Consider the following 16,305-nt stretch of genomic DNA (forward strand, 5'->3'; position numbering starts at 1 on the left):
GGCATTGTATATTTCCGATTCTGCTCCTCACTCAATAGCTATTGAGTGATAAAAAGCCCCGCACATCCCAAGCGCTTGGGGTTCGGAACTTTGGAGCCGAGGTGGGGGTGGATGTCTGCACTTGATGAGAAATGGGAGGAATGCATTTTAGGCTATCCGATTTCTCGCAAGGAAATGTAAATAGAACTACGCTGCCACCTAAGTCAGAGCCCTGGGTGTCAGATTCATGGAAAGGACCTATCGCTTTCACTGAACTCACCAAACAGTTACATTAGGGGTTGAAGATGATTGTAGAAAAGCTCGAGGAGCTATTGGCTCTGGTACAAGCACAGCGGGTGTTGAACCACCCAGCACTGCAGTGTCTCGATCTCAGAATGGTGGGTTTGACACTTGGCATTATTGCAAGTATCATGCTTGTCGCCGACTATGGACACATGATTTATCTACATTTCAAGATGGTAAGTCTCACTCTGACCTTCAATATATAAGAGAACGCTCTAGACCAACAAAAATGATAGCCTCCTGGCCCATTACCTCTCCCCATACTCGGGAACACCCATCTCCTCCCCGACACAAAACCATGGATATACTTTGAAGACCTAGCACGCTCCTACAACACTCCAATAATAACCTTCTGGATCGGCCGCCGCCCAACAGTCTGGATCTGTGACGCCTGGGCCGCATCTGAACTCCTAGACAAACGCGCCGCAATCTACGCCTCTCGGCCCCGAATGGTGGTCTTCAGCGAGCTCGGCGCAGGCCAGTCGAATCTAGTCAACATGTACTACGGTGACCGATGGCGGCTACATCGGAAACTGACGCATATGGGAGTTGGACTGCAGCAGGTGCGGAATTATCGCGGGTTCCAAAATGACGAGAGCAAGGTAGTTGCGTTTGATCTTTTGCGCGAGCCGGAGGAGTACGTGAAGCACTTTGAGCGCTATGCTACTAGTGTCGTCTCGATTATTGGGTTTGGGAGACGAGTTGCTACCTTTACGGATCCGATTATCACCGAGGTCATTGCTTTGATGCAGCGTGCCGCTGAGTTGAATGTGCCTGGGAAGACATTTCCTATGTTGATAGAATCGTTTCCCTGTGAGTACTACTTGATATGCTGGAAAGAAACCTCTCGGATGCAGTGTGCTAACACTCTCCAGTCCTGGCAAAGTTCCCAACTTGGATGGCACCTTGGAAGCACGGTCTTGGACGTGGCCAAGGCCGCGGCAGGCCATTTTTCTACGCTTTGGCCGAAGAAGCTGCTAACAACCCCGATGCACGGCAATGCTACGCGAAGCGTATATTTGACGAATCACCCAAACACAACCTCTCAAAATTAGAAATCTCCTCCCTGTCAGGGAATCTATTCGGAGCAGGTAGTGACACCTCCAGTTCGACGCTTGTTACGTTCGTGCTAGCCTGCTGTGCGTTCCCAGAAGCACTCCCCAAAGCGTGGGAAGAGCTGGACCGCGTGGTGGGACCACATCGCAGCCCAACATTCGACGACGAACCGAATCTACCGTACGTCAAAGCTTTCGTGAAAGAAGTGCTGCGGTGGAGATCTGTTGCGATTATCGGAGGGCAGCCGCATGCGCCGATCAGGGACGATCACTACAAGGTATGGATATACGTAGATCCTCTTTCTGAAAGCCATACTGATGAGATGGCTATAGGATTGGCTGATTCCCAAGAACACTTGGGTCCAGGGTAACGTGTGGGCGATCCACCATCACGAACGGGAGTTCCCTGATCCGGATCGTTTCAATCCAGATCGGTACATCAAGGGAAGTTCAGATAGTCGTCCCTTTCCCGGAGAGAAAGGGTACATGACCTTTGGCTGGGGCAGGAGAGTATGTAGCGGTCAAGGACTGGCGGAGCAGGGCACGTTCATCACTGTTGCACGCCTACTTTGGGGATTCAAGATCGACAAAGCTGTAGATGAGCGAGGCAGAGAGATCCCGGTGGATATATTTGACTATACGTGAGTCTCTGGTCAGTGAGCTTTGGCGGTTCGGTTAAGCTAACAGAAGAACTCTGCTGTGCAGGAATGGTCTCAACATGCGGCCCAGTCCTTTCCAATGCCGGATCACGCCTCGCAGCCCCGAAATCCGAGCGACAATCGAAAAGGAGGGCCAGAAGGCGCTCGAGAATTTATCTCCATACGAAGGCGAGACTCAATATCGCATGAGCACCTATTACGCCGCCAGCAAACTTTAATCAGTTTGAACAAATTTCGGCAAAATGCATTGCGCCGGTGTGATCGTCTCGAGGAGTACAGATAAGGTCCGTTCACTGCACATGTGGGTTAGTTGTGATTGATAGTCCCGGCAAAGAATACTCCAAATGAGCCGACAATCGGAGCGGATATATGAAGCCGCCTGGTGGAGCTTAGAGGATTGTTGACTGGATCTGGACATGGTTTTGAAGGTGAGAATTGGGCAGTCGCACAGGGCGCGAGCATCAGAGAAGCAGAGTATCCCTGCGATAATCTAGAGGCTGAGAAATCTACTATTGCGGCCGCGTCCGGTCTTCTCGCAGTTCAAAGACATACATAGTAAGACGTGTGAGCGTCCCCAGGTTAAACCAATGTTGGAGGTCCGTCCCACAACTAGGAAAGTGTTCAGGTGACAGCTCGACAAAGCTTGGCCATTATCCAATTTTGCGGTGTCCCCGGGGCGGAGGCGAGCTCCGGTCTGGGCGATATCTTTATACGACACCTCACAGCCATCGGCAGAGAGTTAATTCGCGATTTGCCGTAACCCCCAGGATAAGCGGACTAGCTCATGACTTTAGACAGGATGATAGTCGTCGGGGAGGTAGGGTTGATGATTACTGCTTCTGGTGAGGGCTCGGCAGATGATGTCCGCGTGAAGAGCCGATGGAACCGCCCGATCGCCAACTATTTTGGGCTCCGGGAACACGCCACATTGAGTTGAGCATCGAGAGAGTCAATTGTCTGTCGGAGTTGTGGTCGTAGACATTGTAATAGAGATTGTGACAATAGGAAAACATTGATCAGCGCGAATATTGCTCGGATGCTGTGTAGTTTACATAGTTTATGGTGCGCTATTCTACACTATTCCCCGCAGCCACCGAGGCCGATCAGTTGAAACACATGACGAAGATGCACAGACTCGATATCGGATCCTGTGGAGCAGGGGCTGAGAAAGGAGTTACCTACTGTCGTTGATGTGTCTTAAGCACAAAAGGAAAGCCGTTCATTATTCTTGCATTCCCCGTTTCTTGTTAGTGGACGGGTGGGCCGGCAAACCCATCGGACGGCAGACGCTGAGCAAATTTTCTTGAAATAGAGTCCATTCCCAGGGCCAGAACCGGTCTTGATCGACCTATCCCCAGAATTTCCGATTTCTTCATCTCTTCTCTGCCGCATATAGAATTCTTCCCTCAGTGATTGAATTGAGGACCAGCATGGCGGCGCCACGGGCAAAATTGCCGCTTGATGTCATTGTAGTCGGGTATGTCTTTCTTGCAGTTTATTTGAACCTGTGCTGATGTTAGATAGTGCTGGTATGCTTTTTCTTTTCGCAAAGCATTATGAAAACATGATTTCGTCTAACATGCACAGGCATCGGTGGTATGGCTGCGGCCCTGACGCTGGGGTTGCGAGGGCATCGTGTGGTAGTCTTGGAAGCGGCGCCAAAGGTACGAGTACCGCATTAGTCGTGGTGAATCTTGCTAACAGATTGAATAGCTCATGGAAGTGGGAGCCGGGATTCAAGTCTCGCCAAATATGCTTCGCCTTTTTGACCGTAAGAATGCATGCAGCCCATCTCCTGTCGGATTCTTGCTCACCAAAACTTCCAGGATGGGGCGTCTCGGACTTGATCCACGCCCAAGACGTGGCACTGGAGCACATTCACGTACGTCGATGGCAAGACGGTAGCCTTCTAGGCACAGTGCCAGTGAACAAGACCTTCGGGCAACAAGTGGTCGTGCACCGCGCAGACCTGCACAACGCCCTGATCGCCAAAGCGTTAGAACTCGATAACGTGACGCTGCGCGAGAACTCCATTGTCACCGATGTACAATTTAGTCCTGCCTCCGTGACACTATCGAGCGGGACAATCATTCGCGGCGACGTGGTCATCGGTGCAGACGGGATCAAGTCCACCGTCCGCGAGCACCTGCTCCAGGACTCATCGATCAAAGCAATCCCCACCGGCGATGCAGCGTATCGGATTATCCTACCGCGCAGCATTATGGAAAAGGATCCAGAGCTGAAGACTCTCATTGACGAACCGCAGGCGACGAGGTGGGTCGGGCCTGGACGGCATATTATCGCGTACCCGGTTCGCAAGCATGAGCTGTACAACGTTGTGCTGCTTCATCCGGATAGACAGGGAGTTGAAGAGTCATGGACGACTAAGGGGTCGAAGCAGGCGATGGTTGATAATTATGAAGGATGGGATTCCAAGGTAAGGAAGCTCATTGATCTGGTGCATGACGATGAGGTGCTTGAGTGGAAATTGTGCCTGCATCGTCCGCTGAGGACATGGATCCGGGGAGCTGTGGCTTTGCTTGGTGATGCATGCCATCCGATGCTGTATGTGTTCTTTGCTCTGGGGACTATTTGTACCTCCACTAATTCATTCGTGCAGACCATATGTCGCACAGGGCGCCGCGCAGGCAGTCGAAGATGCCGCCGCGCTCGGCGTTGTATTGTCGTCTATCACATCTCACAAAGACATTCCACGGGCATTGCAAGTATATGAGAAGTCACGGAAGCAGCGCGCAGAGACTGTGCAGCAATCTGGCTCCGAGAATCGGATCACATTACATTTGCCCGATGGCCCGGAACAGCGGGCGCGCGATGAGCAGTTCCGCGCGTCTGCCAGTGGGACAAACCCGGATAAGTGGTCAGATCGGGAGACACAGGAATTTTTATGGGGTTGGGATGCCGAGAAAGCGGCTTTGGACGCCTGGAAGGGTGAGTCTCTTTCCTATTTGGTGTGCTGTTTGTTGAGTGCTAATTTGAACTGGCTAGAAATGCAAGAGGGCGTCAAGGTCAACGCCAATTTGTGATAGGCCGACCAATCACCCGGATGAAGAGACATCCCGGCTGATAGTGATGGACATATTTACTTGGAGCAAACATGTGTTGGATTCTACGAGGCTCGCAACATAAATTCCCGCAGCATTGCTATTTTTCTATCCCATTATACATCAAAACATGTAAATACATCAGGTCCGCTGGGTTGTTTTCGTGGATGCCAGTGACGGTCAACATATAGCAATTCCAATCAACTGAAGCCGAACGAAAGCATCTGTTCGCTTTTGTTTTACATCTTCTCACCAGCCTCAGCCTTCATCTGGCCGTACTTCTTCAGACGGATAGCAGAGACAGTGATGAAGCCGGTGGTCTCGGCGGGCGAGAAGTCGCCAATCTCGTCCATGCTGGACTCGGACATGTCGTACAGCTTCTCGGTGTCGGACGAGCGGCCCAGGATAGAGACGGTGCCCTTGTAGGCGCGGCAGCGGACCTGGCCGTTGACGGACTTCTGGGAAGCGGTGATGGAGGACTCCAGAAACTCGCGCTCGGGGGAGAAGTAGAGACCGTTGTAGAGGAGCTTTCATACCGATTAGAGATATGGTCAAATAGGTAATATGGATTTACAAACCTTGGAGTAGTTGACAGTGACGAACTGGTCACGGAGAGCGCGGACCTCGCGATCCATGACAAGACCCTCCAGGTCACTGTACAAGGTTAGACGACATAATTCAATTTTCTGCGACAAGACTCACATGTGAGCGCTACGCAGCATGGTCAGACCAGGGGTCTCGTAGCAGCCACGCGACTTGATACCGATGAAACGGTTTTCAACGATGTCAATGCGGCCAACACCGTTACGGCGGGCGATGGTGTTGGCAGTCAGGAAGACGTCGACGGAGTCAGTGACAGTCTTCTTCTTGCCACCTTCGGTGAACTCAAGCTTCACGGGAACACCCTTCTCGAAGGTAAGAGTGAAGTCCTCGGGCTGATCGGGAGCCGTCAGAGGGTCCTGGGTCAACTTCCACATGTCGGCCGGAGGAGTGGTATCAGGGTCCTCCAGGATACCAGCCTCGTACGAGCAGTGGGCCAGGTTCTCGTCCATGCTCCAGGGCTTGGACTTGGTGGATGTGACGGGGATGCCCTTCTCTTCGGCATAGGCGAGCAGGTCATTGCGGCCAGCGAAACGCTGGTAGAAGACGGGGTCGCGCCATGGAGCAATAACCTTGATCTTGGGCTGCAGGGCGTAGAAGGCAAGCTCGAAGCGGACCTGGTCGTTACCCTTGCCAGTGCAGCCGTGGGAGACCGCGAAGCAGCCCTCGCGCTGGGCCACAGCAATCTGGGCACGGGCAATGACCGGACGAGCCAGGGAGGTGCCGAGCAGGTAAACATTCTCGTAGACAGCATTGCAGGCAATGGCGGGGAAGCAGAGCTCCTCGATGAACTCCCGGCGGAGATCGACAATCTCGCACTTGAGAGCACCGATCTTCACGGCCTTCTCGCGAGCGGCCTCGAAGTCCTCTGTTAGGTGGGTTCGGGTCAGAACTCGATCGGGGGAGGTATTGGATGTCTGGAAATTGTACCTTCCTGGCCAACATCGGCCACTGTTCCCGGATTAGCAGAGGACAGACACGCATGTCACACAACGACTTACTGAAACACACGACCTCATACCCCTCCTCGATCAGGTATTTCACTTCAAACTTGATATCAGCAGATGCAATTGGGACGAGCACCAGGGGCGCATACAGATGCAGCTCGTATCGAGACCACCCGAGTAAGCCAGGCAAACCTGTGCGACGGAAGTGTCAGTCCCCAGAAACGCAAGTCGGCAAAGTGGCGGTCTGGCAGCATTGGAATTGTCGGGGGAAATGGGATGAGCAATTGGAGGCACATACCTTTCCTTTGGCCATGGTGAATGGAGTGGGAGTTGTTCTGGGAGCGGAAGTGGTGGGAATAGTGAATTGGAAGTACAGAAGAGAAGAGACGGAGGAGTTGAGTCACCGCAAAAATGTGCGGGCAGACCAAGTGTGGGTGAGGCGGCAGATAAGAGATAAGCCCTCACCGCTAGACTCTTCCGCGCTACTTGGTAGATAGGGAATCAACCACCACCGCCCGCATCCTCCGGGATGCCCAGTAATCCTCCTCTCCCGACGCTGGTCTTCGTCCATGGCTCCTGGCATCAACCGACATGCTACGACAAGGTCACCACACTCCTCCAGCGGCAGCATGGATTGAAATGTGTCTCAGTGGCCCTCCCCTCCACGGCGTGGAATCCGGCCGCGACCTTTAAAGACGATCTCGATGCTGCCCGCGAAGCTATATCCGAGGAGACAACCCACGGGCGCAATGTGGTAGTCATTGCACACTCCTACGGTGGCCTGGTGGGCAGTAGTGCGATCAAGGGATTCGCGCGGCCACGAGACACCACCCAAACCCCTGCAACGGGATACGTTATCGGCCTCATCCTCATCGCCACCGGCTTTAACCTAACAGGACTCTCCTTTATGGACCCGTTCTTCGGGCATCCGCCTCCTTCCTGGCGTGTCAATAGCGCAACCGGCTATGCCGAGCTTGTCATTCCTCCACGCGAGCTCTTTTATCATGACTTGCCAGCCGAAGAGGCGGAATTCTGGATCTCCCAGCTGCTTTCGCAGAGCCTGAAAGCGTTGTTCGAGGGTGGAGAATACACATACGCTGGGTGGAAGGATGTGCCTTCCTGGTATATTGGCACCGTCGAGGACCGGGCCTTACCGGTGGTTGCACAGCGGATGAGTGTGGGTATGGCGAGGGAGATGGGCGGGAGTGTGGAGCATAGGGAGCTGCGGACGAGCCATTCGCCGTTTCTGAGTCAACCGGAGGCGACTGTGAGGATTGTGTGGGAGGCTGTCGAGGCGTTCAGAGGCAAGTCCGCGGGGAATGCATCTACACTGAGTGGACGTGGGGATGTGATAGCAGTGCCCAAGGCCACGCTCTGGCAGCCTTTGACGTGGTTTAGATTTGGACTGCCGTTGGCCTTTGGTCATGTAATAGGAAGAGGATTTCTCCTATTCGGTTGGGGGCGGAGATTCTGGAGATCGACCTTTAATTAATGTAGTTGGAATATCAGTAATACAATCATATATTTAAGGTATTTTAGAGTAAACTGGTGGCGGGAAAACAGGAAATTTTCATTCTTGCGCCTATAAATCACCGACCATCAGGAAGGCCGTTCGAGTATTTGCTGAGATTTGTTGGTCGATCTGTCGATTCCCACCTTCCAGCGTGATGGCTTGCATTTGGATCCTCAAAATCAATTCCCACGGTGGCTCAGGGCCAATATGGCTTCGCAGCAATCCTTCGGACTTCCTCGAACAGAAGGAAAGGTGCTCTAGTTGTACGGATTCTCCTGGCATTCGTCATAGCTTCTACAGTTTGGCCTGTTTGCACCGCTTTCGGTTATCCGCGGCGGTCGCGTCTACCCCCCGCCGCAACATTCAGTTAAAGCGAAAAGAAATAATATAAGCACAATCATGCGCCCTTTCTCCTTGTTGCTCTCACGTTACGCTCACCAACGATGATTGTCCCACGGGCTCCAGTACGGGGTCTCCTCCGCCAAACGCGACGCTGCTACTCGGGAGCCCCATCACCTTCAGCACGTCTGAACCTGCCGATCGACTACAAGACCACTCCTCTACTACATCACACGCCCAGCTCCTTATCCGGGAGCCCCGAATTCCCTGCAGCGGCTACCAGCAAACGATTGAACCTGTTTCAAGCCATCAACTCCGCCCTGCGAACGGCCCTTTCTACCTCCGACAAGGTCCTGCTCTTCGGTGAAGATGTTGCCTTTGGCGGTGTGTTTCGATGCTCGATGGATCTACAGACCGAGTTTGGGTCAGATCGGGTGTTTAATACGCCCCTGACGGAGCAAGGTATTGCCGGGTTCGCCATTGGCGCTGCGGCAGAGGGAATGAAGCCAGTGGCGGAGATCCAGTTTGCGGACTACGTCTATCCCGCTTTCGACCAGATTGTGAACGAAGCTGCCAAGTTTCGGTACCGGGAAGGGGCCAGTGGGATCAATGTGGGTGGATTGGTCTTGCGCATGCCTTGTGGTGCGGTGGGCCACGGAGCACTGTACGTTTCACAGCAGATCTTGTTGAGACTGGCAAGGACGCTAAATTTCCAAACAGATACCACTCCCAGTCACCGGAAGCGCTGTTTGCGCATATTCCTGGCCTCCGTGTTGTCGTGCCGCGATCACCTGCACAGGCGAAAGGCTTACTCCTCTCATCCATCTTCGAGTGCAACGACCCCGTTGTCTTCATGGAACCGAAGATCTTGTATCGTGCCGCGGTGGAGCACGTTCCTAACGAATACTATACCATCCCTCTCAGCAAGGCTGAGGTGATCAAACCGGGCAAGGATCTGACGATTGTCTCCTACGGCCAGCCTCTATACCTTTGCTCTGCTGCCATTTCGGCCATTGAAAAGACCATGAAGGGAGTCAATATCGAATTGATCGATCTGCGGACCATCTATCCATGGGATCGGCAGACGGTTCTGGACAGTGTGCGGAAAACCGGGAGAGCGGTTGTCGTGCACGAGAGTATGATTAACTATGGCGTGGGGGCCGAAGTCTCCTCCACCATCCAGGAGGGTGCCTTTCTACGGCTGGAAGCTCCTGTCAAGCGGGTTGCTGGCTGGAGTACTCACACTGGGTTGAGCTATGAGCAGTTTATTCTGCCTGACGTTGCAAGTAAGTCCGTCCTTAGTTACCCTTTGCGCACACCCTTTAACATGGCTTTTCTTCAGGAATCTATGATGCCATTAAGCAGACTCTCGAGTATTAAGCGCAGCCAATAAGTGTTTAAAATAGACAATACCATGCTCGGCAGGCTTGCCTAGCATTCCATCAATCATATGAATCTATACCAAACTCTTCATAGTCTTCGAGCTTAGAGGGCCTAAGAATAGAGGCTGGTATGACGTAAGGCCGTAATAAGTATGGAATAATGGTTACTGCGTCTACACCGATGGAAGTGTCTATGAAGGGAGAATTAGCGCTGCGGCTGTCGTCGATCTAGCCGAGCAGCATCAGCTCTCCCAGATGGGAACGGACAATATCTCAACTGTGTACGCCGCGGAATTCCGAGCGACAGAGAAGGCCCTAGACTGTATTCGGACCAAAGTTAAAAACCAAGGAACCAACAAAAGGGTAGTTGTCTTTACAGACAGCCAAGCTGTGCTTAAGCTCTGCCGCTGGTTGTCGGACAGAGGTATCTAGAGTTTCTTTCCATATGATATATTTCGGTACAATTTGAAAACGAGAATAATTTTATATCTCGCTTAGAAAGATTCATTATTCTGTGCTGATCCGATTAATCCACCACACGGAGTCGAGAACAGGATCCGGATCAAGTGGATCTTTTCAATGTCTATTACTCCGCAGGAATATTCCCGGCCTGGGTGAAGATTGGCATAAATGCGGGGAACGAAGCAACGCGGTGGTCAAAGCTGTGCCCTGATGAAATAGGCCGATTGGGTCATGGATATTTAGAATAATCTAGGTCAGATCAAGGAAACAATAATATTCATTTTAAACAAGATCTGTTTACATTTTGACAGTTCGTATAGAGTAGATCCTCCATTACGAGATATCTCGACTGCTTAGCATGGAAATACCACTTCTCAAATTAAGCGCCTGTTATATCATCGACCCCGTGGGGAATGCAAGCACTAGTAAGTACGATCCCGTGAGTGTCCGCAGGTCAGTCAGGTGGATTATATTGAGATGCTACTTCATTTATGATTGTCGGAGTGCCTGCCCCATTTGGCTTCTTCAAGAATGAAGATCTTACTAGATTTAACCGAAGCAATCCAGGTATCATGCAGCTTCAAATCCTATATAAGAGTGTTCTGCTCCCGTTAGAACTTGAAGCTTCTCGTTGATGGGTTCAAGATCCTCAGTCGTGCCATATATACCGCAGCCCGCCAAACTGATCCCTCACGAGAAGTGATTGGATATGTCGTTCTTTCCATTAAGCCTGGCTCTAGGCCTTGTTGCCACAGGCGCCCTTGTCGCCGCTGGACCTTGCGACATCTACGCCGCTGGCGACACGCCCTGCGTCGCGGCGCACAGCACCACTCGTGCCCTGTACGATGCCTACACTGGCTCACTCTACCAAGTGTCGCGTGCTTCGGACAGTACCACAACTGATATTGCGCCTCTGACTGCCGGTGGTGTTGCCGATGCTGCTGCTCAAGACACCTTCTGCGACGGCACAACCTGCAGCATTACTATCATTTATGACCAATCTGGTAATGGTAATCATCTTACTCAGGCTCCGCCCGGCGGCTTTGATGGCCCAGCAGCCGGTGGCTACGATAATCTAGCTAGCGCGACTGGCGCCCCAGTGACACTCAACGGTCAGAAGGCATATGGCGTCTTGATCGAACCCGGTACGGGTTACCGCAATGACAATGCTGTAGGCACAGCTACAGGTGATTCAGCGGAGGGCATATATGCAGTCCTTGATGGAACCAACTACAATGGTGAATGCTGCTTCGACTATGGCAATGCAGAGACTAGCAATACCGATACAGGCGCCGGCCACATGGAGGCTATCTACTTTGGCGACAGTACTGGCTGGGGCACTGGCTCCGGCAGCGGCCCTTGGATCATGGCAGATATGGAGAACGGTCTGTTCTCTGGTGAGAGTGCTACTTACAATAGTGGAGACCCGTCTATCACCTGGCGATTCGTTACTGCCATTGTCAAGGGTGAATCAAATCAGTGGGCAATCCGCGGTGGCGACGCGACTTCCGGCACGCTGTCCACATACTACAGCGGTGTGCGCCCATCTGGCTACAATCCAATGGCCAAAGAGGGCGCTATTATTCTTGGTATTGGCGGCGACAACAGCAATGGTGCCCAGGGTACGTTCTACGAAGGTGTGATGACCTCCGGTTATCCATCTGACGATACCGAGAACTCCGTGCAGGCCAACATCGTAGCCGCCAATTATGCCACGTCTAGCTAGAAGGACTAGGGCCAGTGCGGTGGCAGCGGATGGAGAGACCTAGTGGGACCAGTTCTAGTGCACTCATGAATGCACAATCAGATGAAGCTCTTGCAAAGTTCTCTATTGTTTTCCTGATTCCGGGTTTTGTGAGATTGTACTTCATCGTATACATATGTACCGGATAATATCTGGCACTTTTTGATAATAGGAGCATTTCTGCTCTACGCTACCAAGGCCTTGTTGAACCTCCCGCTTTCGGCCATGGTCCTCACCAGCAAATATCCACCTCGAGATTGAACATGGTTGGACATTTTCAAATGATGAAAGGGATCTGAACCCGTGTTAACTCTATTTGGCTATACGTAAAATGCCAGGTAGGAAATTCGATTGTTATTGGAAGCAGATCATATACATATGTATCGATCGGTGCCAATTTTGTTCTATTAGAGCAGTGGGCCTACAGTATTCAGGCCTCCCATTCAGCCTTCGCACGGCCCTATAGATAGGAGCCAAAGGCTTTGTCCCGGAGAAAGGCAAAGCCGTATGGTACATTATCCTTGACAAAAACCATTGTGGTAGATGTTCGTTTTAGTATAGGACAAAGTTTTCACTGAGTATCCCCTCTACCGCATTCCAGACGGCAATCGGAAAGCATCCATTGATCCAGTAGTCGCCATTCGGCGTACCCGTAACGAAGAATGCATTTCGTGCCAACATGTTATTCAGGCTCACACTGTCCACATGGTAGTACACTGGGTTACTCTCAGTTGCTTGACGAACAGGTTTGGTCGTTCTCCAAACATACTCTCTGTCCTTAGCTAGAGTGTATCCCTGGTTCTTTAAAGCCCGTTGTTTTAGCTGAACTGCAGGGCCAAAATTAACTATGTCAAAAAAGCGAGCTTTTGACCAGTTCGAGGCCGTGATCAAGAACGAGCTTGTATCGCCAAACATTGGCGGTAAGCCTGTTTGGTCCAGCGACAATCGAGTAAGACGTGCCAATGCATGAATTTGGTCCTCGGTGGTCTGCGTCTTGATGCTACGACGGATTTGGAGGGCTGCAACCCCGAGAGCATCCGTCTTTCCGATAATTTCACGAGCCATGATAATTGTCCAGCACGGAAAAACGGCGTTCTGCACATACGTACCTTGTTTCTCTTTGGTAGGGAATATAGATGGTAAGCGAGATCGGAGATCGAACGCATTACTGATACAAACCGCCCGTGACGACTTCAGGGGCAGAAGAGCTGAGGCTGCCACCATTGACATCCATGCCGTCACCACATCGCCTTCGCTTATAAAAACCGCTTGCCCTTCAGTGGTGACCTCGTTCGCGGCCTTTTGCGCGAGCGAAGCTAATGCGTTGCTTCGCAGTTGTTCCACAACCTTCCGCGGCAGAAAGACGGTTCGCGTTTCCATCTTCCGCCACCAGAGCAGATCAAAAACAAAGCGAAGGCTCCAGAGAAAAGACCACCAGCCCTTGATTTGTTGTTCTTCAAGAACATGAGTCTGTTGAAAAGAAAGGTCTTTGCCAGCAGTCACCATCGGATCATAGCGAGAAGACAGCATCGGCGGAATTTCTGATTCTCGCCCAGCAAGCACGAGACTCCAAGCCATGGCCACGTCACGCAAACTCATCGCATCTGCTGCAATATGAGGCCAACAAAGTGATACAAGTGTCGCGTCAGTAAAGGATACGACGTTCAGAGTCAATTGTGGAAGATCAGAATTTAGATAGTCATCCAAACAGACTGGTGTACTTGGCGTCACAGCTAGCTCTCTAAATACCGAAGGGCCATTGTGCACTGACGGAGTGTCAGAGGTAGGTGCAGGTAGTCTTGAGGCCAGCGGATGTTCACTGATGCTGACATGGAGCACATCATGATGAAAATTGACTGCGGGTCGGTCCGAAGTAAAGGCTTGGGGAACGTGAATCTCCAACTCTTGCTTTGTCTATTATCATTATAGTCATTAGAAAGACCATCTCGGCGAGGATCACGTTCACTGATAGAGCTTACGTTTAGACGAATGCGTCCCCCCAGCTTGCACCATCCCTCTCGCTCGAGGAGCTGCGACAAAGAGGCCCGCAACATTTCGGGGTCGAGCACATCATTGAACCGAAGGCTCCAGCACTGGACACTATTTCGCAAAAGTGTTGTGTCGTCAAAGTAGTGGACTGGCATAATCATGTCAGTCGGTACTTTTTCATATGCTAATCGTTTCTGTGGGCGCTCCAGGGTGAGCCATCGAAGAAGTTTCATGATTACTGGAGCTGTGAAATGAATAACGAGCAAGGCGGAACATCGAATAGTCGATGAAGACTGAATGTTGGCGGCTGATGTCTGTATATACAGTATGAATGTTACCCCTATAAGAATAAGGAGTGGCAATGAGAGAATTTTCCCAGTGAGTTAATGTATCACATGGATCCAGCGAGCAGCCTGCCTGCGCGAGGCTGAGAGGGGCGGAGTTGACGCTGCGGCAGTTTCACACGAACTCTCGCGCCAGCCTCGTGCATTGGACGTCTTGCCCATCTCACATGACGGATACTTACATAGCTAATGGGCAGCTGCTGCGATGGGCAGTATGAAGGCATATAATCTGCCGTTGTATAGATAACTTTGTTGGATATAACACTTGTACTTCAATTCAGAGTTTCAATTTAGGTGAGGGGTCAAGGTAAACAACATCAAACAATCAGTCAACCAAGTATATTGACTGAAGCTTGTTCAGAAATTCCGAAAGATCTTGCTCATCTTAATCAGATTTTGAGACAATGCAAAAAAAAAAAAAAAAAAAAAAAAAAAGGAAATAATTCTGGAACCCAAGCCGCATAACTACAAAAACGATTTAGAGAAGATGATGTGAAACAGAGAAACGCGACAGTTTTAGAGTTCTTCAAAAGACGGGTGATGTTTGAGCAGACGTCTGTTCGTTATCATCACCATCAATCTTTTCAATTCTGCCCTTGTGCGTCTTCAATTTACCTTGTTTGGCGTCAAAAATAGGGCTGATCCACATGCTTCCCGCGTCTGCGGTTTCGGTCCCCGGTCTAAACGGACTTTGTGTGGCAGCTATTGTTATCTTAGCCCAATAATTTACATCGTATAAATAGAAAAGGGGGCTGGACTGACCAATACCTGTAAGGTGATTATTGATATATATGTTTTCCCAGTGATTTTTTGGTGCTTGGTAGACTTCATGCATGATACTGAGGTGCGGGTGTGATTTTGTGACTTTGTTCCACCAGTCCCATGCCTCACGATGGAGCGGGCTATGTGCATATGCGTGTACATCTTCCAGTGTTCGGAAATATGTTGCAAACATCAGTTGATTCGCTGTTGAGCGCTCGCCAGCTCCGAGCCAGGAGGTTGCCCCGAGATCTATATCGAGAATATTATTTAATCTGACAGACTGTAGGAAGACAGGAAATTAATTGCTTACAGTTGTACCGTGTTGCATTGTTTGCAAGCTGAGCCTGCATTTCGTTCATGTACTCTCCCAACTCTTTGAAGCCGGGGCCGAATATGCCCATCGGGCTGTTAAGTGTGAGATAATATGAGAGGTAGTTAAAGCGTTTCGACATACTGGTTTGAACGTCCGGCCAGTAAGATCAATGCAACATCTTGATCAGCCGCTTTTCCTGAAAACACCCCATTTCGATCGGGGAGTAAGGCCGAAAATTTGCCAGCAATAACGCCATCCATTTGAGGGTTTTTGATAAGGCCAAGTAACACCAAGCCGGTCTTGATAGAGAGACACGACAACATGAGAACAGGTGGTAGAACTGCGTACGGGACTGGGAATACCAAAACCATAATCCCTTGAAGAACAGCTCCCAAAAGTAGCCATGTTGTTAAAGAGAAATTGTCCCGGATTAACTAAGCATTTATAAACTTAGCTCTAGATCAATTATGACAGACAGAACTCCCAGTTGTTCATTTGTCAAGCTAAATAGGGCGGCACAAACATTACTTTGCTGGTTCAATTCAGTTCGCCGTAGCCTTTCGGTCGACGGGGGGAAAAGGGCTTCTAAATTCGCGATAGATAGCGTTTCCTTCATTTTGGACGATATTTTGGTTATCGATATTAGGTATTGAAGTTCTAGTAGCAAAAGAATAACCTTACGACGCCGCAAGAGGGGCAACTTGATGAAGATAAATGGTTGAAAGGATCAGGGCTGCGCGAGGCTGAAGCGGCGGACATGCGCGCCATCTTCCGCCGTGGTCCGGGCCACGATTTCAACCTTCCAGGGAAATTTTGAGCTCACTCAGACGCAGTCCACCAGTATTTTTCCAT

General features: G+C 50.9%; 8 protein-coding genes across 8 annotated transcripts; 5 read left to right on the forward strand and 3 right to left on the reverse strand.

The window, feature by feature from the left end:
• Positions 1 to 374: 374 nt before the first annotated feature.
• Positions 375 to 2,214, forward strand: N7510_003809 (cytochrome P450; the record flags this gene model as incomplete). Its single annotated transcript, XM_056975735.1, has 5 exons — positions 375 to 458; positions 519 to 1,095; positions 1,158 to 1,615; positions 1,671 to 1,978; positions 2,043 to 2,214. The coding sequence occupies 5 exons, from the start codon at positions 375 to 377 to the stop codon at positions 2,212 to 2,214; spliced, it is 1,599 nt and encodes a 532-aa protein (XP_056835691.1).
• A 1,212-nt stretch (positions 2,215 to 3,426) lies between these two features.
• On the forward strand, positions 3,427 to 5,040 carry N7510_003810 (putative salicylate hydroxylase; the record flags this gene model as incomplete). Its single annotated transcript, XM_056975736.1, has 4 exons — positions 3,427 to 3,473; positions 3,521 to 4,561; positions 4,617 to 4,945; positions 5,003 to 5,040. The coding sequence occupies 4 exons, from the start codon at positions 3,427 to 3,429 to the stop codon at positions 5,038 to 5,040; spliced, it is 1,455 nt and encodes a 484-aa protein (XP_056835692.1).
• Positions 5,041 to 5,297: 257 nt separating this feature from the next.
• N7510_003811 (argininosuccinate synthase) lies at positions 5,298 to 6,918 on the reverse strand (the record flags this gene model as incomplete). Its single annotated transcript, XM_056975737.1, has 7 exons — positions 5,298 to 5,585; positions 5,637 to 5,712; positions 5,761 to 6,526; positions 6,589 to 6,609; positions 6,660 to 6,701; positions 6,755 to 6,797; positions 6,904 to 6,918. The coding sequence occupies 7 exons, from the start codon at positions 6,916 to 6,918 to the stop codon at positions 5,298 to 5,300; spliced, it is 1,251 nt and encodes a 416-aa protein (XP_056835693.1).
• Positions 6,919 to 7,134: 216 nt separating this feature from the next.
• On the forward strand, positions 7,135 to 8,097 carry N7510_003812 (alpha/beta hydrolase; the record flags this gene model as incomplete). Its single annotated transcript, XM_056975738.1, has 1 exon — positions 7,135 to 8,097. The coding sequence occupies one exon, from the start codon at positions 7,135 to 7,137 to the stop codon at positions 8,095 to 8,097; it is 963 nt and encodes a 320-aa protein (XP_056835694.1).
• Positions 8,098 to 8,561: 464 nt separating this feature from the next.
• On the forward strand, positions 8,562 to 9,837 carry N7510_003813 (2-oxoisovalerate dehydrogenase subunit beta; the record flags this gene model as incomplete). The annotated part of the gene is made up of 3 exons (XM_056975739.1): positions 8,562 to 9,121; positions 9,178 to 9,743; positions 9,800 to 9,837. 3 exons carry the CDS (start codon positions 8,562 to 8,564, stop codon positions 9,835 to 9,837), a joined length of 1,164 nt encoding a protein of 387 aa, XP_056835695.1.
• Positions 9,838 to 11,010: 1,173 nt separating this feature from the next.
• On the forward strand, positions 11,011 to 12,027 carry N7510_003814 (uncharacterized protein; the record flags this gene model as incomplete). Its single annotated transcript, XM_056975740.1, has 1 exon — positions 11,011 to 12,027. The coding sequence occupies one exon, from the start codon at positions 11,011 to 11,013 to the stop codon at positions 12,025 to 12,027; it is 1,017 nt and encodes a 338-aa protein (XP_056835696.1).
• Positions 12,028 to 12,597: 570 nt separating this feature from the next.
• Positions 12,598 to 14,267, reverse strand: N7510_003815 (uncharacterized protein; the record flags this gene model as incomplete). The annotated part of the gene is made up of 2 exons (XM_056975741.1): positions 12,598 to 13,959; positions 14,025 to 14,267. The coding sequence occupies 2 exons, from the start codon at positions 14,265 to 14,267 to the stop codon at positions 12,598 to 12,600; spliced, it is 1,605 nt and encodes a 534-aa protein (XP_056835697.1).
• Positions 14,268 to 14,904: 637 nt separating this feature from the next.
• Positions 14,905 to 15,713, reverse strand: N7510_003816 (uncharacterized protein; the record flags this gene model as incomplete). Its single annotated transcript, XM_056975742.1, has 4 exons — positions 14,905 to 15,080; positions 15,141 to 15,389; positions 15,451 to 15,545; positions 15,595 to 15,713. 4 exons carry the CDS (start codon positions 15,711 to 15,713, stop codon positions 14,905 to 14,907), a joined length of 639 nt encoding a protein of 212 aa, XP_056835698.1.
• Positions 15,714 to 16,305: the final 592 nt, after the last annotated feature.

The sequence above is a fragment of the Penicillium lagena genome (genome assembly GCF_028827675.1).
Source record: "Penicillium lagena strain IBT 129212 chromosome Unknown utg000002l_segment0_segment0, whole genome shotgun sequence".
In the NCBI taxonomy this organism is placed as follows: domain Eukaryota; kingdom Fungi; phylum Ascomycota; class Eurotiomycetes; order Eurotiales; family Aspergillaceae; genus Penicillium; species Penicillium lagena.